This window comes from Lates calcarifer, linkage group LG21 (assembly GCF_001640805.2).
Source record: "Lates calcarifer isolate ASB-BC8 linkage group LG21, TLL_Latcal_v3, whole genome shotgun sequence".
Taxonomy (NCBI): Eukaryota; Metazoa; Chordata; class Actinopteri; family Centropomidae; genus Lates; species Lates calcarifer.
The window spans coordinates 17,193,865-17,220,676 of record NC_066853.1 but is presented as its reverse complement, the minus strand read 5'-3'; the positions used below and the strand labels follow the sequence as shown (position 1 = coordinate 17,220,676).

Here is a 26,812-nt window from a genome sequence, read left to right as displayed (position 1 = left end):
CATTGTGTGCCTGCACACAATGGTGTGTGTGTGTGTGTGTGTGTGTGTGTGTGTGTGTGTGTGTGTGAGAAAGAGAGAGAGAGAGAGAGAGAGTTCTTCCCTCCTTGCCATATCTCCCAGCATAGGCCTTTGGAACTCATTCAGCACCAATTAAAGAGAGTCAGGTCTAATTGGAGGCACAGGCCTGCAATTAATTTACCCAGCATCCCGTGAACTTGCCACACTGCCTCATTCTGTGCCCTTCGCCCATCCCCCGTTACCCTAGAAATCTGGTGCTGAGGAGGCATCTTCTTGTGGTTGCCACATATTTTAGGTAAAGTCAGCACAATTAGTGACAGCTCTGTGGAAAGATTAATCACTTCAATCACAAATGTGTGGTGTGGTCATATAATTAATTAATGAAGGACATCATGATCATGGGTTTTTTCAAGCCATTCCCAAACTAACGTTTATGACAGGCTAGGGCTGTGTTGACTTTTTGAAAATTACTGTTATCAGAGATGGAGTTGAAGGTTGACTCTGGACATGCATCTTCTTTGGGATGTAGTTTCATGTTCATATGCTGCACAACTATTGGTCACAAACTGCAGTGGTTGGATGCAATGACAATGGAGAAAAATCACCACAACAGCAAATGGGCTTCTCTTGATAAGTGACAACAGGCAATATTACTGGTTATTTCTTCCACACAACCATTTATTTTTCAGATAGCCTGTAGCTGAAAATAATTAAATTGGAGGTGGAATATTACAGATGCAGTGCAATGGATTTTATGCCACAGAGCACTGTATTCAAAGTTTGCCAGTATTAACAGCTGCTATTTTGGAGCAATTAGACTAAAGCCAACAAATTGATGTTTCATTATTTAGTGGCAGCATGATAAATAAGTCTCACTGAGAAATAACTGTAATTCTGAAACTGTCTTGGTTGTGAATGTCCTTCTATAGATAGACTGCGGGTATGAAAAACATGATCTGTAGAGATGAAAGCATTGAGAGAAAGACAGAAACAGATGAGAGAGAGAGAGAGAGAGAGAGAGAAAGAGAAAGAGAGAAAAGAGAGAGAGAGAGAGAGAGAGAGAGGGAGGCACATCAAGCCTTTAGCAAGAATGACTTAGCTTGCTATCTGACGCTAATAAAGTTTATAAAAAAAAAAAACATATCTGTGCTTCCTGGCTACTGAAGCTGTTTCAACCACAACTTGGCTAATTAACCCCCATTTGTAACCTCCTCCCGTCACAGGTTTTTAAACCTACACTGGCTGGGCGGCAGAATACTGGAGGGAAGAGCTCCTCGCTATGCTAGCATACACAAGCCCATTACCACCACGGCAATTGCACCACTACCACCACCCTTCACCAGACAAGGCAGGCTAATATGTTTTATTAAAGAGGACTTTGAAGAGCTCCGCCACTATCTGCTCTGCCCATTCGCTTCCTGATTTAGATAGCTCCTCTCTAATTTGAAATGGTCTGAAGTTTGGGGTTTTATGGGGGAACCATTAACTATTTAGATGTGGCCTACTGTGAGGAGAGCTGTGCGGCAGGCAGTGCTGTGTTTGATCAGTGGCTGTTTACTGTAGATCTATATGATTAAGATGCTGACTGTGAATACAATATACAGTGGGTCACAGTATCATGTTACAAGGAAGCTGGTAATAATATGCGAGTGGATAAATATTCAGCAGTTAATATATAAGACTAATAAGTGTTTTGTGTCTGATTAGCGAGCGTTGTGTGTTTTGAGCAGTGAGTGGGTGCGAGCATGTATCAGTTACATAATGCTATTATGCTTCCTTTGTCCCTGATTGAATTTTTTGTGTGCATATGTGTGTATGTTTGTGTGTGCTTGCTTTGCCGTGCTGATCCCCACAGACACTCTGAGTAACCCCAGTTACTTCAGCTCCATTACCCCTCGCCAGGGGAAAAGGACACAGGCGGTGTAAAGGATTTATTCTGTCATGGCACAAACACTCCTTACAGGTGCATGCTTTTAGATGTTGGCCAACGAGCTAACTTCACTCCTTCCCTACAACACGCGCTGAGGACCAAATCTGAGACAGAAATAAGAGAGGAGCAGAGTGCACACTTCACTACTGAGCCAAGCTGTTCAGCATCTCTCTCTGGCTTTGCTTTGAGTCGTCTAACACTCCCTTTATTTCAAAGCGCTGCCCTTCCTTCTCCTCTGCTGCTTTCAACCGCCCTCTCTCCTATTTTCTATCCCCCTCTTCCCCCCTTCTTCGCTTCTAGACAGAGAATGTGAAATGAGCTAATGCAATACACAGCCTCACCAAAGGGAAGCTGGGACTTCTACTGCAACGATCTGATCGATTGGTGCCTAAGGCAAGATTCTCCTTCTCCTTTAACCCTCTCACTTGCTAGAGCAGGCTCTGTTTCTTTCTTCTCATTTACTCACTCACTCATACATACATACACACACACACACACACACACACATATACACAAAGTTAAACTATGCTTGAGGGAGCCGTTGCTCGCTGTGGAGGTAATTAAAAAAACCTACAATTCACTGTGACTTTTCTCTCACTGCTAAAAGCAATCTCAGTAATGAACAACAAACCATGAGCCCAACAGCAACAACAAGCAATACTGAATTGAAGAGCCCTCAGACCCATCCATACAGCCACCACAAGGGTCCAGACCCAGACATTGACCCACATACACACAGTATCTGTGAGCATCCTAGGATTCGTGATGCCCTTCGGGATATTTTGCCCATTCTGAAATTCAGGCTCTTCCCCCCTCTGGTCATTGAAAAACAGGGCATGATCAGGAGATTTGTTATGGTTCTCAAGGAGCAAAGGTCACTCTGCTGGCCATTAGATCACCAGGCATACACTGTATATTAACATTACGGTTACCAGCTTCATATCGATTCATCTGTGTCCTGGGGCTAAACTTGATTTTCACCCTGCAACATGAGTTGATTTAGTGTGAATCCATATTCCATGGGATAAGCATCCTTCCTCAATCTGATCTTTAATCTACTCATCATGCAAATACATCATAACATCGTGTGACTTACAGAGCACGGCAGTCACACTGCACTGGACTAATGTCTGTGTATAATTACATAATGCCTCCCCCAGGCTAGTAGTGGCAGAATTTCAGTGAGAACATTTTCTGGCAGTATAAATAGCCAAGATGTCAATTGTAAGAAAATGCAATCCGCAGCTTTGTGGTGCTACAAAGCTTATGTGTCTCAGAGGCAGCAATCGATCTAACTAATCTGATTGAAAGCACAGAAGAAGACCCAGGAACTACAACCTAGACTCTGGGCGGCCTCGGGATACGAAAAGGCCAGACAGGGTCAGCTCTGTCAGAGCCAGGGTCATTCCTTAAACACAGCACGTTTGTCCTTTGCAATTAAAAGCTCATGTAAGCCCACAGGCAAACATCATGTGTATTGCATTTTTACTACTAATCACTCTCCACTGAATTAATCTATATATGAATGACAGGCATAAAGATGGGGAGGAGCTGAGAGGCAGGCCAAAACAACAGACAAAAACAATCACCTAGCTGCAGTAATAAGTTCAGGTCCAGTGATTTCCTTGCTTTGCAAAGTAAATGTGCCTCTGTCCTTCAACTCTTTTCCAAGGCTTAAATCTTGGCAGAGTGTGAGGGAGAGGAAGGGAGCCAAACACCTGCCCTTTACCCCGGAGAACTCACAGGGGAGAGGGACAGTGAGGCAATTTAGATCTGTTGTAACTGTGGTCCTCTGAGGCAGGGGGACGGGATAATGTGTCTACTTCCTTGAATGATAAAACAACTTCACAATGCTGGGTCATTCAGTCCTATTCTTGCTATTCAACAAATGATCCCTGACAGGGATTGGATGTCATTTAATGAGCAATATCGTTGTAAAGTTCAGTGTCCCCCATAAAGGTTTTCAAGGTTGCAGAATCTCGTAAAGACAGATGCTAAAACGAGAGGTGTTGCAGGAGCCCGAGCCATATCATCATACCCCATATCAGTTGTCCAGCTGAGCAATGGCAGAGATATGGAATATGGATCAGTGATAAGGAAGACCAAGCACAGTAGGGCACTCCCTATCTACAGCCCCATTAATCTGTGATTAGGGGACTTAAGAGGGATTTATGGCAGAGATAAGAGCAGAGGGCGTGTCCCTCGGGGAAGCCAGGCGGAGACTGGAGCCACGCCTGCTCGGGACGGGGCCAGCCAATAAATGCCTGAAAGCAAAAGAAAAGGCACCCTTTTCTGTTGAATTAGAGATCGATAACGGAGAGAGAGGGCAGAGATAAGAGGGAGAAACAAGGGGAGAGACGGAAACAGAGAGAAAAGGCAGGGTACCGTGCTCCCGCTGATCAGATGACATTAACAGGAAAGTGAAACTGAATCTTTTACCGTTTCAACATCAGGATCCCACCCTGGAATGCGCCGCATGAATGACTTTGCCAGTTGCATCAGATCAGACCTGTTTTTAATGTTACACAAGGCTATCACTTACACTCCTAAGAGGCAGGATTAGAGCCCTGTGTGTGAGTGTGTGTGGGGGACCCAGAGGTGGGGTGATGGAGGGGGATGATGGATATCTTTATGGCCTCTTTCTTTCCTCATCTCTTTGTCTCCGTTTACCAAACAGAGCGGGGTAAGGTTACCTCGATTATACTATAGCAGCACTTGAGAACAGATATCAGCTTCCAAAAAATAGCACTGCTGTTCAAATCTGTGCTTTTTTTAATCAAAGCAAACCTGTGACACACACCCTACGAGTTTATACACGACACTGCAACTCAACGCTACACTATTTGACTGTTTATTTGTATTTGCTGTTATAGAAACTAAGTCTACACGCTCACAGATGATTACAATGCTGCTATTGATATTTGAGTGAAGTATGGCTTCTGCAGACTGTAATCCTAACAAAAAACAAAGCCCCTTTGTTGTCATCAGAGCTAAGACACTGGACAAGGTTAAGGAAGTTATGAGAAAAAATTAACAACCGTCTGCCCACTGAGGTATCTCTGTGAGGCAAACAGTACAACAGTATGATGAACAGGAAAATCTAATTACTTCTTAGTGTCCACCTGACCTTTGGAATTAGCACGTAATAAGATATTAAAATCTGTCAGCATCACATTATCACTGTTGTTGCCTTTGACTTTCCTGTTGCTCATTTGTCACACAAAATAAAGAGGTGACAAATCTGCTGATGATAACGTAAACAAGCGACTCTTCTTCCTTTGCTTAGGGCTACGGGGGTTATCAACACAAGCTCCGAGGGCTCTGGCATAATCACAGTCGCTCATCGGGACAGGACCCATCAGAGGTTTAAGTCCTGGAGCACCAGCCCCAGCCCCTGCTCGTGTCAGCTGGGAAACACATCCCTGGCTCTCCCCTGGCAATGCAAGCCAGGCTGGGAGTGAGACAGCGCAGCACACAGAGATCCTTTGGGAGGCTGGGGCCCATCCTGCTCTGGAAGACCCCCCCACCACCCCCCATCTGGAGCTAAGACAATAGAAGCAGTATTTCCACTTGTGCTCCAGGCTTCTGCTCAGCCTGTCACATTTGGAAGACACCAGGCATGATCACAACCATGATAAAGGAGTGTTGATGCTCATGAAACACCTCGTAAGTCAACAGAGGACAACAAAGAAATCTTTCTTTCATCTGTCCTTAAAAACTCTTGAACAGAAGCTCAAAGGGAAAACAGTTTCATTTCATTTATACTTCCATTCATATTCATACATTCATTCCACACAAACTTTCACATAGACTGTCAGCGACATAACAATGTGGACTGACTGTGAAAAGACACGACAAGGGGAAAATATACTATACAATAATGAATTTTTATCAGAAACCCAGGGGACACAATCGTGGATGAGTTGTAGCTCCTCCTGATGCCACGCTGCTCCAGTGAGTGTCATTAGACAAAAATAAAAGCTGTCAAACTCTGCAGAAGGCCATGAAGGCAGAATTCATTCCTGCAGGATAAATGCAGTTCCTGTGCTTTATTATATCCATTCACTGAGACAAGGAGGGAATCTGTAGTGGAAAAGACTGGAATGCTTGTTAGGAAGCTGCCTGTCAAATTGGCTCTGGAGACCAGGCAGATGGGCTGAACAGTGCAGGGCGGATGCAAGGAAAGAGTCAGTCTGTCCGCATGTGTGGATGCCAGTCTTTCTAGCGAATGTCCATCAATCTATCCGCAGTGTGCACGTCTGTGTGTGACCCTGCATATTCACAGCGGTGACCTGAGGAGAAAACCCAGCCCGTACTTCTCATGAAAGAGGCTCCAACACCGGTGTCAAGGATGCCATTCCTTCAACAGAGCAGAGACCACGAGAAAAGAGCTGTAATTAATATGGAGCCCAGATGCCAGGCTTAGACCCTCTATTAGGAAGCTTCTGTATGCGGCAGAGTCAAGGTTTGGAGCAATGGGGTGGGGGGGGGGGATTACGGAAAAGAAGCACAAGGGAGCACGAGTGGGCAATTACTTCTTGTTTTTGTTTTCCAGCATTGCCAGTTTTTAATGAGGTTTGACCAGTGCGATCTTAGTGATACATCAAAGCAGCCTGCAACAGCAGGATAGGAGAAGCATGGGTAATTGAATATGCTGGTACATTTATTTCCCAACAGGGGACAGCAAGAGTTTCACTGCAGACTTCTTCCTAGAGTTGCAAGACTTGAAATCCTCAAGAGATTAATAAGTTGTATTTCAGCAAAGCTATTTGTTTAGTTTTTTGAAAAACAAATATATAGTTAAATGCTGGCATTATGAGCGTACTTTTGACACAAGTAGATGGTTATGGTTCTATTTCACACACTGTATTATGCAATGACTGCAGAAGAATGGAAACAGTACTGCAGGGTTGATGTAAATAAAGCTTAATTTAATTCAAAATCTGCTGTCTGCTAGATTTTTTGTCCATAACAATGAGGTGCGGTGGTCTGCTCTTCCCAAGGTCACTCCCTGGACAGGCTGCAGTATTCCAATTCCCGTGACTGGCCATGATGGGGGACCGTGCTAGGTGGCAGCGAGTTGAGGGAAGGCGAGGGAGGGGCCGGGGAGCAGCAAGGAGGAAGAGGGACCAGCACACTCAGCTGGCACAGCCCAGTCACAGGGAGTATGGCATTTGGGCTCAGAGCCAAGAAAAAGAACAGCTCTGAAGAGATGCCAAAGTGAATTGGGGCAGGCACGGCCAAAAAGCACCTAATGCTTTTTAAATGTTATTTACTTGATGGCAGCGGCTGATACAGGCCTACTGTTGGACCGGTGTTGCATTACAGTCCCTGAGAGCAGAGCTGATGACCTTAACCGCTTATGTAGGCTATTCTAAATGTTCGGGCCAAACACATTCTGAAGCAAATCTCAGACAGCTGGGTGTTGAAAGGGAATTTCAGTTACAGCATTCAGCCGAGGGTACAACGGTAATGTCTGAGTGCAGAAACTTGGCACGTTTCCTTCTGGTGCCCTTTAGGTTAAAAGGGTAAGCACTGAGCACATAGCAGTGAAGTGTCAATGTGTGCAAGCTTGCGTATGTGCACGCATACATGTGCAAGAGGGGTTCATACGCTGTAGCTGTGGGTACGAGGTATTATTAAAATGAAACGTGGCTCCCAGAGGCATAGCGTAGGTTAAGACTCGGTGGAGCCAGTTTCTCATGTGGCAAGATCCCAGAGACACCAGCATGGGCCTGCTGAGTGGGGCATGGCCCGTGTCCAGCCAAATGGAACACAAATCGCCCCAAACTGTTCAAAACCTGGCCTGGAAAAATGAAAGTGGGATGTAAGGCATGCCATGTGATGCACAGTAAATATTTGGTCAAAATTAATGAAGGGGCGAAGTCTGCCAAGAAGCCTTTTTCTAGACGTCCACAGAGGGGAGACTGTGCCCAGTCTGGCATTAAAATGAAATTTCCTTCTGCAGACAACTGCTCACTGGCCTGTCTGCTTTCCAGCACCCACTTACCACGTCCTCTCCTTAAAACACATACCAACTGTCCAGGTACACAGTGTATCTAACCAAATACTCTTTTCTTTTTATGCTATAACTGAAAATGACTTGATCATAAATGTATCCCAGTCGCTTAATTCCCATCTGTCAGGCTTTTCTACATTTGACAGCAGAAACACTGTCAGACATCTGAATAAGATATTTCTAAGAAAACCTGTTTTCCTCCAGAACTGGAGACAGAGAGGGAGGGGGGAGAAGGGGAGGGGGGATTAGATCTGTGCAAGACAGCTGTGATGACAAATGCAAGAGAGGAAATATCCCACTCGCCAAACAGCCTTTCAAACTGTTTTGTAAGTGGAAATAACCACCCCAAGGACATTTCTTCTTTCCACCGATACTGAATTTCATTGATTTCCCCAAACTTCTCCCTTAAAGTGATCAGCCAGTAAAGAGGAGGATATGTCAGACAATACTTTATATGGTTTGCAATCCATCATTTATCCTTTATTAATATAGCTCAGGAAGGGTGTAGTCCGCACTGCTCTACTAAAAAGAGCCAGATTGAATATGACAGCAAATATAAAGCCCATATATGCTGTGGATGTCTGAATTAAAATAAATGAATGTATATGCTGTAAATGTGAAAAAAGCAAACAAAAGGGTAAAGAAAACACTCAGTAAGAGGAAACCAAATATACTTCAACATGTTGAAAGGATGTTAAAAAGCATTGAGCAGTGGTGGGAGACAAAAGTGAATAGTATGCTCTGATTAGAGGACATAATGAGATGGGATAAACACCAGCTGTCAACTCTGAATGTCAGAAGGAATCACAACAGTCAAGTAGGGCAACTTTTATCACAGAGCACCTTCAGACATTTTACAACAATGTCTTCTGAGCCCAAAAAAATGTAAAAAAATGTGAGATTACTGGTGCCAAGTGCATGTATGGAAATGAAGGTGAGGTTCTAAACCTAAAGTGTATTTTTAATAGTTTGAGCCACAGAGCTTCCGATTAAGACTTGGTGACAGACACGCAGCCAAATGCAAAGGCAATTTTGTGCTTAAATCCTGAAGAACCTGTCTCTCACCCGGTGGCTACAATTGTTATTCAATTAGAGCTTTCATTGTATAAGCCAAGAGAAGGGATGTGGGTGGGAGGGAGGGAGAGAGAGAGAGTGACTGCATAAGAGGGAGGATTGTACAACTGAAGGAGAGTGAATGGTGACAGGGAGGACTGATAAACAGCTCTGTGAGTCTTTCAAAAGGGAAAAGTATACTTTAAAAGCTTTTTGAAAAGGTGAAAATCCAGAGGCTTTCAGCATAAGTCAAAAAGTATCATTCCTGCTCAGAGTTCCATAGTGTTTGTGCTTTTTTCAAACTGAAAGTGGCACCACACATAGTATGTACAGCAAAGAAAAGGGGAAAAAACAAACCTGTTGGGGATTATTTGTGTTCGTTTCAGTGGTGACATCAGATTTTAGAAAAATGCCACCAATTTGCAAAAAGTAGGTAAGTCCAATAATAGATCATGATTAAAGTTAATCTCCCAGCTCAGAGTGACTCTGTATTTACATGTTGGAAATTCACCCAGTTATTTCAATCCTCCTCACCATGGTTACAGCTGAATGGTGGGAGCGCCTCCAAAAGCGGTCCTATAATAGTGAATTTCAAGGTCACCTTCTCATTAATTATGTTTTCCAGCACTTCCTCTTAAATAGAGCACACCCCTCCTACTTTTATCACTGTCTTTTGTGTGACAGAATCAGCCGCCAGGAAGTCGTGCGTAAATGTGCTGATGCAGCTCTGGATGAGAGCATCTTTTGAACATGAATCTCCCAATACATCAACTGCACTGCGTGGATGACAAAAATATGTTTCAAAATGTAAAATAAACAGAAAATAATGTTTGATAGGGAAGGAGAACCTTGTCACCGGAGGGAATCTTAACTACAACAGTATAGCTGAGAGGGGGGAGGAACCAAAGACATTAATCAACTAATTAGCAGTCTCTCTTTTAACTGCTAATTTAATCTATTCCTCTCAGCCTCTTTAATGGTATTTTCCCCTGTCAGTTATAACCAAAGAGAGGTTTAGCATTTCAAAAGTGTATCCAGGCCTTGCAATGAGAGGGTAATAGAATGGTCACAGAGGCTGGGAGGAGGCCTGAGCTTGGAGTGAGAAAGAAAAGAAGGATACTGGGGAAAGGCTCTCCTCAATGCCATCTCTCAGTCTCCCCAGTGGAGAAAATGAAAGGGAGGGAGGTCTAAGCCTTTTTAAAATGCACAGCGCAGAGCACCCCACGGTAGGCATAGCTTCACTACCACCACCACCACCACCGCAACACCAGGCCCAGGGCAAGTCTTCTGGGAGTTCCTGAGCATGCAGAATTTAGATACGCGAGGGATGCCGATCGTGCAATGTTACACCAAACCAAAAACCCTCAGTGCCGCACCAAAGCTTTGTACTGGGATCTTTTATTTACTCAGCAGTTCTAAAAATCAACCTCACCTCTCCCCAGATGTCCACCTTTAAAAGAGAGAAAAAAAAACAACACCAGCATCCCTGCCTCACTGTTTTCTACTGCTACCGTCCTAATCAGCACATTCGCTGCCATGAGGGAACAGTAAGAATATGCAATGTGAGCACAGAGAGCCAGATCAAGAGAGTATTCCCAGAGCTGGTGTATCATGGTAAGTTTGACTGCTCCGTCCTCCCCTTCGTCCTCCACCCCCCACCCCCCTTACACACCCTGGGGTAGCCTTTGTGTAGCTGTACCCCCCTGCCCCCCCAACTTCACTCCTCACACACCCTCAGTCCCTCATGAACTATTCTCTTCCCCTCCTCCATGCCTTACAATCGCCCCGTTAAGGCGACACAATGTGGCCTCCCCATCCCCACAGGCTTTTTCTCCGTGTCGGCCTGCTTTATTTAAGAAAGGGCTCTGCTGCTGACCAGCCACAAAAAAGGCACGTCTTAAAAATTGGGCCAAAACAAAAAATGCGGGGGATGGGTAAGAGGATGAAGAGATTCCTTAAGCCCCCTTTCGCCACCCCACACATACACAAACACACTCCCCACCCCTCAGTCTCTCCTTCTCACTCACATCTATATTAGTGGAGTCATGGGGAAACTAATCCACGGTGAAGCTAGATGAAGTAAACATACCTATGCAACGCAGAATCAAATGTGGATTAACATTATGTAATTTGCTCATGTATTACTACGTCTGCAATGTCAGCTTTTTTCATTTTTTCATGACAGGAAGCAAAGCTGTGGGAATTCTAAGCGTGCCATTTGTGAACCAAGGCAGAAACCAGACAACACCTTTCATCCTATAAGGGCAAGCCATTTATCACTTCCGCACCAAGTGGCAATAGGGAATGTTTGTCCTCCACGTCAACTGTCAGAACAAGATGCATTAACTATACTGAGACCCATGAGTCTAATATCCTGGATACGCCTGCTGCCGTGTACTATCAGCCAGCTCCAGACTTAAAAGCTTATATGAAGTTATATTCCAGAGTATTCTTGGTGTAGACGGCTTAACTCTGTCTCGTTATATGTTTTTAGATCTTAGGCTGACACACAACTTGACGGACAACGTCACACTTGCTAAATAAGTCATAACAACATCATCAGCGTGCAATGAGCAATGCTGTCCTCAGTTCTCACGGTCTAAACTGAATCCTGGTGAGACATTACACTTAATTTCTGAGGAATTTGAAATACCAAGAAGTTGACACAGCAGGCACTGGGATGAATCCCCACATTCACAACGTGATCTCAATCCTTGTTGCAGACATGCATATCAGTCAGGCTGCAGCCACGGCAAATCGCAAACTATTGACGTCAGATGGATTTGTTAATTAATCCAATTAAGCGGGGCTTTTAGGTCATTAAAGGAAGAGCTGTTGGGGGAAAGCAGATCATTAAGAGTCACCGCCTAATTTATCTGCCCTCAAACAAACTGCTTTGAAATGTTTATCTAGTCAGTCATTAATGACTTAGCCACGGTTCTCATGAACAGGAAGAGGACACCAGGCTGCCCTCCCACATTCCTCCATGTGGTTTTCGCTAAGCCAAAGTCTGCCTAATCCTGGATATTAGGGTGTGAAACCCTGCTCGATTTGGATTAGGATCAGATTAATGTGTATTAGTGGAAGTTACAGAGATATAGCTTTATGGACGGTTGGACACTGTCACCTCACGCTGGTGTGAGATTTTGACACATCAGACCTGAGACTCTTTTCCATGCTGCCCTCACACAACATCCGCTTAGACAGTTAAACTCACTCATTGAAAAATAACACTTCACACTATTTCACAGTGCTGATGTTAAAGTGGGCAGCTGCAGGAGATGGTGAAGGAAAGAAGGTGGCTTTAATGAGTGTGTTTTTAGGCCACGTGAGAGGTAACAGTAAGAAGATAGGAGACAGAGATGGGTCTCACCTGTGGTCTCTGGTCATTAATTGGCTCTGCAGCCTGCTGTGTCCTGTCATATTGTCATGATGTAAGAGGTGGAAGGGCTCTGCAATTTATCAGCACTTACGAGTCAATTTGTCAAGACCGGCTGGGTGCTGCTGGGGCTGGGGCCGATTTCCAGAGCACCACTCCCACTGCCCATATTTATTTTTTTTATCAGCACCATTAAACACTCACTGTTACTGTTGTGGATATAATCACCAAACAAGTTTACAACAACGTGGATGTAGATTTTTTAAAATGAAATCTTGAAATTATATCTTCATATACATCATCTTAACATCCCTTATATCCTCAGAGTAATCAGGAGTGTCACACTGAGTGTGAGGAGTGCAGCCACCTTTTGCCCTCATCGGAATGGCACCTCTGAGGTGAGTATAAGGTCTGACGAGCACTTGGAGGAGAGATAACGACAATTTAGTGTACAGCAGGAGGACAGATTGCCTGATAACAGGGCGGGACGTGATAGATGGAGGTATCAATTTACAACCTTCAGACAGAGCAAGGCAGCAATAAGCAAGTCACCACAAGTTTGACAAGGGCAAAGGTCATCTCATCTCCCTGCCTCAATTTCACACATACAAGTGGTATAAAGAGACTCTCTTGCAACCAGGCCAGCAATATGAAAATAATCTTAAAATGATCCACACAGATGTTACTAAACACCATTAAGAGTTCACTGGAGAGATTTGATACCTTCTCTACACTAGAATGGAGTCGTTAACCCTCCAATTAACAGAAAATATGAAATCTTTTCCCGGCAAGCGGCGTGTAATCCAATTTTCCTGACACTAGTGTCTAATCCAGGACCACTCCTTTGAGTATCTGCAGTCCAGTCCATCTCTATTAGCAGGGCCCTATTCTCACGCCTCTCCTCAGAAAACATCCCCAGACATCCTCACAGCTAGGCGTAATTGGAAACCCTGGGTGTCTGACGGGTCTTTCTCACAGGACAAGACCATTACTGGCTCAACCTCAAGCTCAGCATCCGGCTATAAGGGTGGAGCAGATTGGAGCCACCACATAGTTCTCAATGCTCAACCTCTGACCCCTACTTCCTGTTTAGGTGCTACAGTGTTTCCTCAAACCACTGCAGTGTCACAGCCCCCCCCCCCCCCCAACCCTCGTCTTATCTCAACCCCTCTGCAGACAACAAAGACCCAATTCAGGAAAACAAATCAGGAAGCAGGAGTAACATTTAAATATACGCGATGAAAGCCTGCACAGAATCACTGACTCAAAAACTGGTCGTACACGGCCATCGGACACTGAATTCGGCCCTCAAAAGAAAGACATCTGATATTTTAGCAGAAGTGAATGCAATGGGAAAACTACAGTCATTTCAGTTTGTGCATGATTGAGATCTCTGACACTCGCATAGAAAGACATCACTTTTAGGGACATCTAGAAGCAGACTACGAATTTGGACAGGTAAGACATAATGGCTTTTCAGGATTAAACTTGAAAACAATTACACTGACTATTACTTAGGTAATTATATAGGTGTGTTGGAGCTACGATAAACAGTAGTAGAGGGCCTGCTGTTTCTTTGGTACAGTAGTTTTGTCATGAGTATTATATAAAAAAGAGAAACTACCTCACAACTGTTAAGTCTACTCATCTTTTTGTTTTTAACTATTCCATCTTTTGAAGGTTTTGTACAACTTCTTTGTGTAACATGCCCCACTATGTCCCCATTGAAGACACAATTTTCCTAAGGCTTTATAATAGTGTGGCAGGCATTTGCTTCCTCATAACACAGAAGTAACTGACCTGGAAACCCCAAGTTATCATGGTCCACAGGCTCTATAAAGACATCCATGTGATGGTTGAGGAGGAATAATGTGAAAGATAATAAGAAAGTACAGACAGCATCAGATGACAAAGACAAGTGAAACCAGACTGACACAAAACTGAGTTAAAACAAATCTGACAGTCACAGCGAAAAAGACACAGAAAGTTGAAAACCTGCATCATTTGATAAGTTGCAGATTTCCATTCTAAAAACATTTTTTTAAAATGTTGCACTCAGCAATAATAGCCATCCGCGGGCAGAATCGTGACATACATGGAAACATGGTCTCCACAGGGGTTTGTGCCGTCTGTTTGACCGATGATAGCTGCCCACTCCCCTCATCCCACATGGCTTCAGCACTTTATGTGTGACTTTATGTGCGCTCAGCTCTTAGAAGTTAGACATCCCCCCTTGAGTTGACTTTCTTGGTCAAGAGAAAACATTTCACTGTTTTGTATCAGAATTCTGCCCTCCTCATTTCAAAGCACGAAACTGAAAACACACAGCCTCTTACTTATCTGAGCAAGGCCTAAAACACACTCACTGTTTAACAAAAGTCCAATGTTCAAAATGTGTTTTTGTACGGTTGGGAAGGTTTGCATCTACATTTGTCCTGCAGCAACCGTTTTTCAGATCGAGAGCATATACTCCAGCAATACATTTTGATACTTCAATAAACAATTTTAAATGATTCATGTAGTGTAACTGAATAACCATATAAGGCCTGAAGCTTTACAAATAATAAAAGAGTTTTTATCCTCACAGATAAGAAATGAATTGGGTTTTTTTTCCCCCTTAGTTTTCTGTTTCAAAATTCAACTTGCAAAATCCCGATAAAAAAGCAAAAGCAGCCACACTGCTGGCAGTAATCACTGACTTACCTGAGCACACATGGAGAATTCCTAACAGAAATACAAATCCAATAAAAGTTGGAGACATCATTCAACGTCTCTCTGCTGAGAAATGTTCTAATGTAATCCAAATTATTCAAAAAACAATTTAGGCATCCACTCCTTCATGTCAAACTGGAGACCAAAATCTCAGATTCCAGAGTTTGAAAAAATAAAATAAAATAAAATAAAATCAACACCCAGATTTTGGTTTGTGAGTCACAGAAAGCAAAAAAAATAAAACAGTCCAGGAGCAGTTTATCACAAGCTGGCTTTGGCTTCTTGTTATAGATGAGAAGAAGGGTTAAGAAGATGGGGGAAAAAATAACACAAAAACAGTTCCAGACGGCCCCGAAATTTCAACACATGCTCCGTTTTAGTAGATCAACTGAACTGAATGGTAGCATGTGTTAAAACCATGGGAGAAAATGAGAGCAGAGAAGAAACAGAGCTCTATCATTTCTTTGAATTCATCCCGTCACTGCCGAGCGCTCAATGACCAGCCGAGCGATCTCATTCAAATCATTTAGTTCCTTCGTGCCAAATAAAAGGGGGTCAATGATAAATCCACCGCAAACTTAAAGTCAACTCAAAAGTGAGCTTTTAAAAAAAAAAAAAGACGCGAGCGGTCGCTGTAGTCCACGCTAAAAGGCTCTGTCCTTGCAGTCACATTATTTCAGTCCAGTTTGAATCTGTCACTTGAGATCGGAAACTTCTGCGAGTTAGTCCTGTCCTCCCCTCATCCACCGGATCCGCGCACAAGCTCAGTGCAACTTTTCCATCACTTTCCCCCCCCTCCGGTTTCTCCACCGCCGCCTCCGAGCTCCGATCGATCCTCGTGTGCGTCGCAGACCCCGAACCTCAGGCGAGAGGGGGGACACACGGATTCATATTCACAGCATTTCATTCAAGGAAAAGCGGAATGCCTCGACAATTGGTATGCGCCTTTCTACCCCCTCCATAGACCCGACAATGTTTCCCAGAGAAGAAATTTAACCTCTTCCAGCCTGGATCCCACCGAGCAGCGCGGTTCCACAGCGCACGCTGACTGGCAGGCTACTGTATTTTCTTTAACTATGTCCAATAATAAGAGAAACCTTATAAAACTATTCAGACATGTTGTTTTTATTCTTTCTGCGGTCCTTGACTGAAAACAAATGGAACAGCCTATTCCAATGATATTCCAACAGGGACTTCACAGTATGTTTTTGGAACTCAATAGTTATTATATAATGGCTCTAACATACTTTAGGGTTTTGTTTTGTCTCCTGTGGTTTCATAGTCCGTTAATATTTCATTATTAGAAACCAGATTAGCAATAAAATGCTATTTTTATCCTTCTGAACTGTATTGGGCCTACAAGGCAAAATGCTTCCTCTAAGAGCTGAAACTAAAATGATATACTGTATAGGTGTACCACTTTGATTAAAACATATTGTTTTACATGTAAAACCTGATGCCTCTAGGCTGCATGCAGGCCTGTGCTGCCTGAGAGAGCTTAATTCATAACATTTCCAAACAGTTCCCAGCCCCGTTTTCTATATAAGCATATATGTTATAAATCAAAAGAAAACAAATTAATGTGTATTATTGCGCTGTTTAAGACTATACATTGTTAATTAAAATGTGGCCTTACAGTTTATATGGTGATCTATGTTTCTACTTTAAACCCCCCCCCAGTGTGACATAAACTTTGGACTCAGCATGAAAATGTGTTTCCCTTTTTTCTTTTTTTTTTAAGTTTAATTCAAAAGCCATGACTCTCTACAATGGTGTGATCAGTTTAGCCTATAGCCAACTGTCTACCTAAGGCTCTGAGGCATAACCAACCTTAGACACAGGACCGGCATACATAATTTATAACCATGCAAGTCATCATGCATTAAAAACTCTAAATTGCATAGAAGAGATGAGAAGAAAGAAAGAAAGAAAGAAAGAAAGAAAGAAAGAAAGACTTTCTCATTTGCTCAGCTCAAAGCCCCTCTGTTGGCTTCACTGAACATTTGTTACCCAACAGCGCCCTCCAGTGAAGGCTGCCTGAACTGATCTCACAAGAGCTGTTAACATCCAGCAAAATTTACAGAGCATATGTCTTCTAATTCTTAGTAACACATTAGTCATTGAGCCCAAGGGTTCTTAAGCTGTTTCATGTGTCAGACAGATACTTCTCAGAGCAAACACCCACAGACTGATGACTATCTCTTCTCAGAAATTCAATACTGTAGACTGGGAAACAACATCGAATAATCCCTTTTTTTCATATCATAAACTCACCCATGGCTCTATATCTTGTGCTTCAACTACCACTCTCAAAGAACGCCAAGTCAGCATAACAACTAACTCAACCCATATTTTGAAACTGGAGCACATGGCTGTCTTTAATTACTTTTTATTAGGTGCACAGACTAATGTTTTAATGCAAGTGCATCATCATGTAAGCAACATAACCCTTTAAAAGCAAATTTTCTTAAGGAGGACTATGACAGCATTTAATTCACATGTTGCAATGAAAATACAAATATGCGCACTTTAAACATAATCATTAAAAATAAGGAGCAAATGAAAAGATGAACATCAAAGACAATCAAAATAATTCTATAAAATGCTATTCATCACACTCATGGTTGGTGCAGCACCTTGTTGTGTAGTCCAGTTTCAAAAAAGTACTTGGATCTACATGAACTCTTCACTACTTTAAGTGCATCTCCCTCAGTACATGTCTCTATGCACTTAGTTTGAGACCCCTGCTGGAGTCTGCATGATGATGAGTGCTGCCCAACTGACATATTCCGACAAAAGTCTTGTCTTTCAACTTCAAACATGTTTTTATTTCTCATTCATCCATGTGTGCATTATATTACAGTTTTACACACTCCATTCCCACTTGGTCCTCATGTGCCCTGTTTTCCTGAAAGCTTTTACAGCCCTGGATCTGCAGAGTGGCTGTTCAGCTGAATACTACCAATCGAATAGTTAGAAAAAAGGAGGGAAAAAATCCTCTAGCCAGCAGCAGGGAACTGTAACACAGAAGCAGTTATCAGCAAAATCCTCACTTAGACCCATCAGGATAGGAGGGTGTCTGGAAGGGCTGATTAACACAAGAGGATGTGAGCGTTTTAAATGTTTGATGTAGCACAGCAAAGAATAAAATGCTGAAATAACACACAAAGCAGATGCTCTTATCATTTCACTCACAGAGCTTTCAGCTCTCTTTCTCTCATATTAACTGTAAGTAACTGAAATAGGGAATAAAATGTGTAAAATAGTGAGAAACAGACACATATCAATAAGTTGCTGTATTGATAAACTTCAAAGAACATCCCATCATAATAAGGAGTATGCTTGTCGGCCACTCTCAGTCTTGACCCCAGCTCTACCTCTATCACCACAGTTTCATAGTTTAATGTTGCATCAAACCCTTTTGTATTCAGGTTCAGGTTTGGTTTCATCTGTGGTTGGAAAAAAAAAAAAAAAGAAAAGAAAAAAATCTCACAAGTGAAACAAGTTATGGCGCCTGAGCCCCGTGAGCAGGGAAGGCTCTCTGTCCTCTCTCTTCCCCCTCCCTTGCAACCTTGATCAGACCGGCAGAGGCAAGAAAAATTACATATTGTCAGGGTTGCGATGGCAGCTGAGACAACGGAGAGCTTTCAACACCACAACCAAATCGCTTCGCACTAAACAACTTCCAAGAAAATACAAAGCACAAAAGGCTTAATACTTCCCCTGACTGCAAAGTGCTGCAAGGTTTTAATGCTTTAACAACCACTAAAGAGAACCAAAACAACTTTGAATATTGTCAAAGATTTGATGAGTCATTATTTTTTTGGATGACAGTTATGTAATATAACGCTTTTTGTACTCACTGTGAAGGGCCTGGTTACATTTGTGTGGTTTGCTGTGGGAGTGCCTTACAGTCTGGTGGTTTAGGCGAGGTCCAAAATTATTAAGCGGCCATTTGCACCAGTGAGACTTCTGTAACCCAGTGTTGCGATGGGCTCCGTGTGGACCCTTATAGGTCTTTAGGAACCCCCAGCATGACCAGCATTGGCAAACAACACCACCAGCAAACTCACTATCTGCATGGTGATGTGTGCGGACAACACAGCGCCGGTAATCGTGCATATAACAGTCATAAAAACACACTGCTCTTGCTAGCTCAGTGGCTGCAAAGTGGTCTATCTCTGCAAAGAAATGTTAAGCAAATTCCATAATTCACTGTGGCTTCAGTTACAGTCACAGGTATTCCTTGAAAAGGGGCAAATAATAAAAATCCAGTCCAAAGGTCCTCTTGAAAATTCCCCAAAACATCAACAAACTGCAAACATTGCTGCACTTCCCACCAAGAGCCCTTCATACTGCTACCCTTGAGATCTGCCAAATACATAAACCCCTGCAGTCTTGGCTAGTCTCCTAAATCCAGTGACAATGTTCCCCCCCCCCAGAGGATGATGGGATCTTAATGAGGGCAACTCTCTATATACAATGTGCATGGTGAAGTTCACTCCCTTCTCCATCTCGCCATCCCACTGCTCAATGGAGAGACCCTCTCTCATCTTCCCGGCCTATTTATCTCTGATAATTCTCCTTTTAATATTCAAAAGGAGTTTGTGGACATTCCGTCTTTTCCTATGATGTTTCAATGCATGTGGCAGGACGGGGGATCCTGTAGGCTACATGCTGAGTCTCTTTTCAGATGTGTTGGACTCCCACACAAAACCTAGGCCCCCTCAGCATAGGGGTGATGGGGTGACACACAGGCGGGGTGAGGCGAAGGAGCCCACATTCCCTTTTCCCTTCCGACTAAGACTATTTAATGGCTTTCATTCCCATCTCGCCAGCGCACCAAACAGGATGGCATAAAACAAAACCTTTCCCCCACTCTAAAAGATACTCCCCGTTGAGAGGCAAACACAACAGTTCCAACAGACAGAAAAGTACGAATGCTTTTTCCATCCACAGAAAAAGTGATGCATTTTGGGATTTCACACTCCACAGGCTGAAGTTTTACCTCCTGAATATGTTAGGAAATAAACAGAAACTTGTAAAAGTTGCAGCTAGAGTCACCTTGGACAGAATGTGGCAGGCACAGGTTCAGTTCAGGTTCGCAGACACTTTATTCAGATTGTTATGTACTTCACTCGCCTCACATTCACTACAGCTTTTTATCATTCGCGTCCTGTCCTTGAGGAGCCATTGTTTTATTTATTCATTGTGCTGCTTGTCTTTTTATAAAACAGCAATACAAATTTGTAGCCTTTGTGAGTTGGCAACAGGCAGCCATCATTTCACAGCTCTGTCCTCTTCTCCTCACCAACCTCAGTGGAGGATCATAGGCTTAGAGGAGTATAAACATATGGAATAGTATTTACTCAACAGAGCCAACATTTATCCAATCTCCTACAACATATGGAAATCTCTTACTTTTAAAACTTCCTGTAGGAAGTTGCATGCATGATTGATAGGTGTGGTCTGCAGGATACATCTTGTTAAATGAAGGCTGCTTTGTCATGCAGAGGGCTTTCGAGGAGAACTCTCCCCTGTCATGGCACAGTTGAGGAATGAGATGATTTTCAGGTGGGATGACGGACTGTTCACATGGGAAAACGCAAAGACTGGAAAGAAAGGGATGAGAGATGAGAAGTGATGTGAGGCAGGAGAGGACAGATGACCTGAAGTCCCAAGGAAGTTAGATCATATTGGTGTTAGTGTGTCACTGCTAAAGGAGGCAACTTATCATTACTGATTGGTCACTGAGGGAGTGATGAAGCTCCAGGAGCACAAACCGTGTCACAACTAAGTGCACATGCTCCTGCAGTCATGGGAAATCTACTATGTTTGACTTGAGGCTACTTTTTAACTGCAGAGTATGGATAACACAGTTAAGGTTAATCAATATGGGCTTAAGTGTAGCACACACATTTAAAGAATTTGGACAAAAGACTGAGTTAAATTCAAAGCACAGCTGGCCAGTTAAACTTAAGTCAACCATATTTAGACAGTGACACATGTCAGCAGAGACTGAAAGTGAAGCATTAAGTGCAGTCTTGTCATATTTCTGGAACATCTACAACAGTAACCATAATGAATGTTGAGCTATTTCCTGTCTTACCTGTCCACTGTGGACAATACTCTATCCCTTCAGCTCCACATAAGAGCCAAAGCATGTATCATTCTGGGCAGCAACCCAGAATAAATATATTTAACCCACTAAGAGAAACCTCAGAAACAAGCCAAAAAGTCTTTGAAAAAGTGGACAGGACTAAAAATGTCTCTTGTCACTATTATATTGAGAGTATGCCAGAGCAGAGAAAGGAACAGGACAGGCAATACAAAGCAAGTAAGATACAAAGCAGAGTGTAACAAAACATAAACAGAAGAGTGAGAACATTCTTCTTCTCACTATAGCCTCTCTGTTCAGCTTTCAGACATGATAAAAAAAAAAAAGACAGGGGTCCAGTGAAAGAAAATGACAGTGAACTAAACAAATCTGTTCCTGTTCAAGGAATGCCCCCATGCATGACGCTGCTGCAAGAAATGTGGGGTGGGTGGGGGGCAGACACAGAGGAGAAAGAAAGGGAGGGGGGTGGGAGGGGGTTTCGCAGGATGCCGCGACGAGGTTTGGAGCACAAAGCAGGATGAGGCGATAAACAGGCTGTTGCTTTTCCGCTTGCCTGCGCACACTGAATCCCTTTTTCCCTGCGTCTTTTAATGGGCCTCACATTAGCATCTGTTTAGCGTCAGCCTCGACATGGCCTGTGGAGGCTGATTAAAATAACCCAGCTATCACATAACATCCTGGCAGCGACATCAAAATACAGTCAGTCGTTGGGAATATTTGCGGCAACAGACGTTACCGGAGTTTGCATGAATGTTCTGCACTTCTGTTGTCAGAAAAAAATGTTTATTAGTCGCTTCTGTTTAAACTCTCCTCCTGTGAGGTTATGTTCCACATGGAGAGATGTGAAGTTTTTTCATGTTAATGGCAAGTGTTCAGAATTAAAATTACTACACAGCACTTCAGCACTACAGTATCCAATTTGTGAATTTCCACGCATGACTACACTAGCATAACAGGAAGACAAGATCTGAGCACAATTAGACAATATTAAAGTATCTGACTACCCTTGACTTGCTCTTCTCTACACTGAACGCAGCTTGTTGAGTGACCTGTGCCTCGCTCCTTCTCCCTCGTGGAAATGCATCGTGGCAGAAATCGAGCAGCATTGTGTTTCATGCTTAATTGGCCTAATTGGTTTAGAGAAAGGAGAGCTTTAATGACTGACAGTGGGGCTCAGGGTAACTGAGCCAAGAGATTCCTTTGTTCTTATCGCCGCTGGACCTCAGCCAATCACATGGCAACGAGATTCAGGACAAGATCCTGACCAAGAGCGGAGCTCAAAAATCCCTTCATTATATCTAAGTCATACATTGCAACTGCATCATATGTTTGAGCTTCAGCTGTTAAGGGTTAGCTTTTGGAAAGGGCCTTTTGTTCAGTCAGTAAATGTTTTCTTGGTGTACAGATGTGATGGCACTGAGAACAACCCTGTTAGTGTTCAATTAAAAAGAACCAGTTGCACTTTGAGGACACTGCCACTTCCCTTTTCATCAAAAACACATTTTGTACTTTGAGACAACAGCAGATTACTGAAGAGTCTGTCACGCCAGCAGCCCTGTTCTGTCTCGAAATGCTATGTCAGCACGCTAACATGCTCACAATGACAACATTAACTTGCTGACATTTAGCGAGTATGTTTACCATGGTAAACATTTTAGTTTAGCAAGTTGCAGCCAATTGCCCATCAGCACTAAACGTAAAAATAGTGGGGGCTGATGGGAATTAGTTTTGCAGGTATTTAGCCACAAGTTGACCAATTAAAAATGTGACCTGATGAATGGCAGTTGATGAAAAATTAGAGTATCACCAAAGATAAAACAATCTGTTGGGGGGGGGGTCTTGACAATTTATCCAATGGCTGTTGTGATGTTTCACTCCAAACTTTAAAGTCAACCTCATAGTAGATGAAAAGGAAGATGATGGTGATTTATCCTCTGGGAGCCATGGATATCTGTACAAAATTTCATGTCAATCCATCCAGCAGCTGTTGAGATATTTCAGTTTGGACCAAAGTAGTGAACCGAATGACCAACAAACAGATTTGCTATCCCTAGAGCCACACCGCAACTATGGATAAAATGTCAGTCTATGCCCAGATCAAACTACTAGTTTCTGCAGTTTTTTCGGGCTAGATAAACATTCTTGATTCAAAACATTTGGTTTCCTACATTTCTTTCATATTATTAAAAAGAAATCAATCAAAGAAGTAAAAACACAAATTGTGTTTTCAATATTCTAGACAAACCTCAACTTCAAACCCAAAGTGCCACAGAGCTGAGAATCGATGGGACATTAATAATTTTTTTTTCTCAAAGTTATAACATCCAGAAACTTTCCAAAACTGTACTTAAAATATCATTCTGCAGTAGTTGTGGTTTCAGTGGGGCCTTGGAGCCAACATCACTTACTGATCTCTCTCTGAAGACCCTGAGCAGAGAAAAAATGCACAGACACTGCTCATGCTAAAAGCATTCCCCGTCTCAAATAAAAAGTCTATTCTTCCTTTTCTCTTTTCCTGGTGCGATCAGCTGCCAAAACAAACTGGTGCTGTGATGAATGTAATAAATATGATCGATGGGATATCTGGCGCTGCTGACCTCACACCACGCGCCAGAGTCCAGGGAGCAGGTGCTGCTCAGATTTACAGCCCCCCTCCTCCCACACACACACACACACACACTCATCTCATGATATTCTCCCCTCTTTCACACAGACGCTGAGCCCTGCTGAGACACAGTCCCACCACTGAGTCTCCACAGCCCCCTACAGCTCGTACCGACTCTCAGAGAAACAAGCCTAATATTGGCTCTGGCTGAACATCAACATGACTATGCATGAGTCTGAGTCATATCACTACTAATAAAACCAGCAATGATTTTACAGATCATCAAGCCGTCAGTCATGACTGACAGTTATTAGGGTAATTTCTACTGGGAGGAGCACACAGGGCTGTCAGTGAGAAGGAGAAGTTCTCCTTCTGTGTTTGCTCATAAAAATGGCTAATTGATCTGAAAGCAAAGGCACCCCTGGAAAGCAAAAAAATGTTTTGTCAGAAATAATAGCAAATACTCTGCTGTGGGTGGGTTATTTAAAAATCTGTGATTTATGTGGGACATACAGTGACTGCATTTCACGTGCAACTGCAGTAAATTATATGTTCACTTCAATTTTAAAGGGTTGATTATACCTTAGTTGATCGTATAATAGATATAGGTGTGTTTAAATGGACTGTAAAAAAAGAAATAAAATAAGCAAGAACATATAAAGGAGTTTACCAAGAGTACACATTATTTTAAAATAATGTAATATAAGCTGGATTTACGTCTCAGAGTGGTAGCGTGCAGCCCAGTTTCTGATGACACTTTGAAAACTCAAGTAGACAGAGAGTTTAGAGCACTCCACACTCCACAGTGATTAGAATAGGCACTTAACGCTCCTGAATCATTATTGGAAAAATGACTAACTCTTTGGCTGATGAAGCTGTGGTTTGGATTTTACGAACCATGCCTTATGTAAGCTCTCCAGGACAACCAAACAGCTGTGCAGCTACAGCTGTTATACAGCTAACATTATATAATATTAGTCTAAGTTGGTGTTATCCAAGAGAATTCTTTTTATTGCTCTCGGCAAATAATGCTACCACACTAATAGAGTATTGTCCAGACTTGTTTGCCATCTTGCTGCATCAAGGTATTGAGGATAGATGTATTATGAAAAAAACTGGACGCCACTTTCCAAAATGGCTCCATTCGTTTATATAAAAGGTGCTCTTCAGGCACATGCTTCAATAAGGTTTTGCAGGCTTCCACATTTTTTGGTACAGCGACCATGTGCACTAGACTCGCTCTCTGGCAAGGATGGCTGAGAGCACACACACTCTACATTTCCTCTGGTCGAGCCTGTTGAATTCCTGGCTTCCCGCGCACATGAATGGCCTAAAAGTATTTACTGATACAGCTATTCTAGACTTTCAGATTTTTATTGGACTGAAAGGATCAAATTCTGGTCATGGAAAGTTTATGTACAGGAAAAGGGGGCCAGTGTAAGTCATGCGGTGCAATGCTGAGTGTGACAAATTCACTAAAACTGTCTCAAAGCACCACACTGTGTGTGTGACTATAGTGTCGGTACCTTGGGGCTTGGTATTGACACTATTGTTGCCGTATGGACATTTTGTTACTCTTGAGCACTTTATGGCAAGTACATCAAAGTGCTTTGAAATACAAGCAGATCATCAGCAAATATTTAATATGTTACCAGCAACAAACTGTAAGTGCATGGCTCTGGTGTTCTAAGGGAAAAGTTTACTTCTCTCATCTTCTCAGCTCCAGTTTGGACTTGTATGAATCGCACTGTAATAGATATTAGTGATGGAATAGGTCACAGTTTACACAGCAAGTATGTGAAATTTTAAATTTGCAGTCAGTTTTATAAAGGCTATATGAACCACCAACCTGTTAAGTTACAGGAGCCAAAGTATTTTCTCCTCTCCCCTTTGTGATGGTGAAAAATGTGACCTATTTACATCTTAAGAAAACACTTATTACACTTTCACTGAGAAATGAAAGAGTGTTTGATAGGGCAGGAGCAGCAGATTATTAGCACTTGGCAAAACCCTATCCAATCTTCTTCCCAATTATCACGAGGACACTAGAAACGTGAATCTGAATATTCTAATTTAATTCTCACCTTACAGTCTTTGTGCTTTCGACCCCTGCGCACTTGTGCTAACTCCCATCTCAAATCTTACTCCCACTCCAGTGCCTCTTGACCACATTACTCCACTTGCTATCCTGACGAGAATGGCTAATAGACCCATTTGCCTGGGACGGTGCTAACCTAAGCTGTGCGGATCAGGGAGATGAAAAGAGATTGGATTGGGAACAAAAAAAACCCCTCTACTGGCCTCAGCAGCGCAGAGGCTGTGGGGAAGATGCATGTAGGACATTAGTGCGTGGTTATAACTAATTATATCTCAAGTGAATTGCTCCTCCAGGCGTGGCCAGGGATCTTTCTCTACGCTGTTACACTGGTAGGAAATGAGTGCTGATAACATGTTAAGAGTGCAGCTAGCTGAGCAAGTAGCACTCTCTTTTGTTTCCTTTATCATGATTACCTGGGCACTAAGACTGATGAACGATGAGTGTGTGTCGTGGAGATGTGACACACTGATGCAGTGGTGGCTCTTGGGTAATATATGTGGGGGTGACACTGTCAAGGAAATTGGTTTTCAGGGGCGGGGACTCAAGGCCAGCGCTACAACCCAGCAATGAGAGCAAAAGGACAAATAAAGAACAGAGCCCTCCATCTCTCTCGTGGTAAAGCTGTTAGTGCCATGCAGTTCCATGCTGCCTCCACCTCACTGTCTCCACCCACTGAGGTCCAAGAATAAGAATATGCAAACAATTTTTAAGCAACTCTAAAGCTACACTCGTGGCCTGTTCGTATATTGAATTTAATCATTTCTTGCAGTGTTAAATATGAATGTAAGCTTGTCTGACACATGTGAACTGGGTTACATTTGTGTGTGGAGTTCAGATAAACAAATACATGTTGCGTTTACATGCTGGTGAAATACTCCGA

At 42.9% G+C, this 26,812-nt stretch overlaps 1 protein-coding gene across 3 annotated transcripts in view; it reads right to left on the bottom strand.

Annotated features, from left to right (window-relative positions):
• robo1 (roundabout, axon guidance receptor, homolog 1 (Drosophila)) overlaps positions 1-26,812 on the bottom strand; it is a 215,544-nt gene that overhangs the window by 109,776 nt on the left and 78,956 nt on the right. Inside the window, exon 1 of one of the 3 annotated variants that reach the window (XM_051065359.1) lies at positions 15,103-16,117. The exons of the other annotated variants lie outside the window; for them this stretch is intronic. Within the exon in view, the coding sequence (XP_050921316.1) occupies positions 15,103-15,163 (61 nt within the window). The 5' untranslated portion in view covers positions 15,164-16,117. Of the gene's footprint in view, positions 1-15,102; positions 16,118-26,812 lie in introns of those variants that run through there. 3 annotated transcript variants of the gene reach the window in all.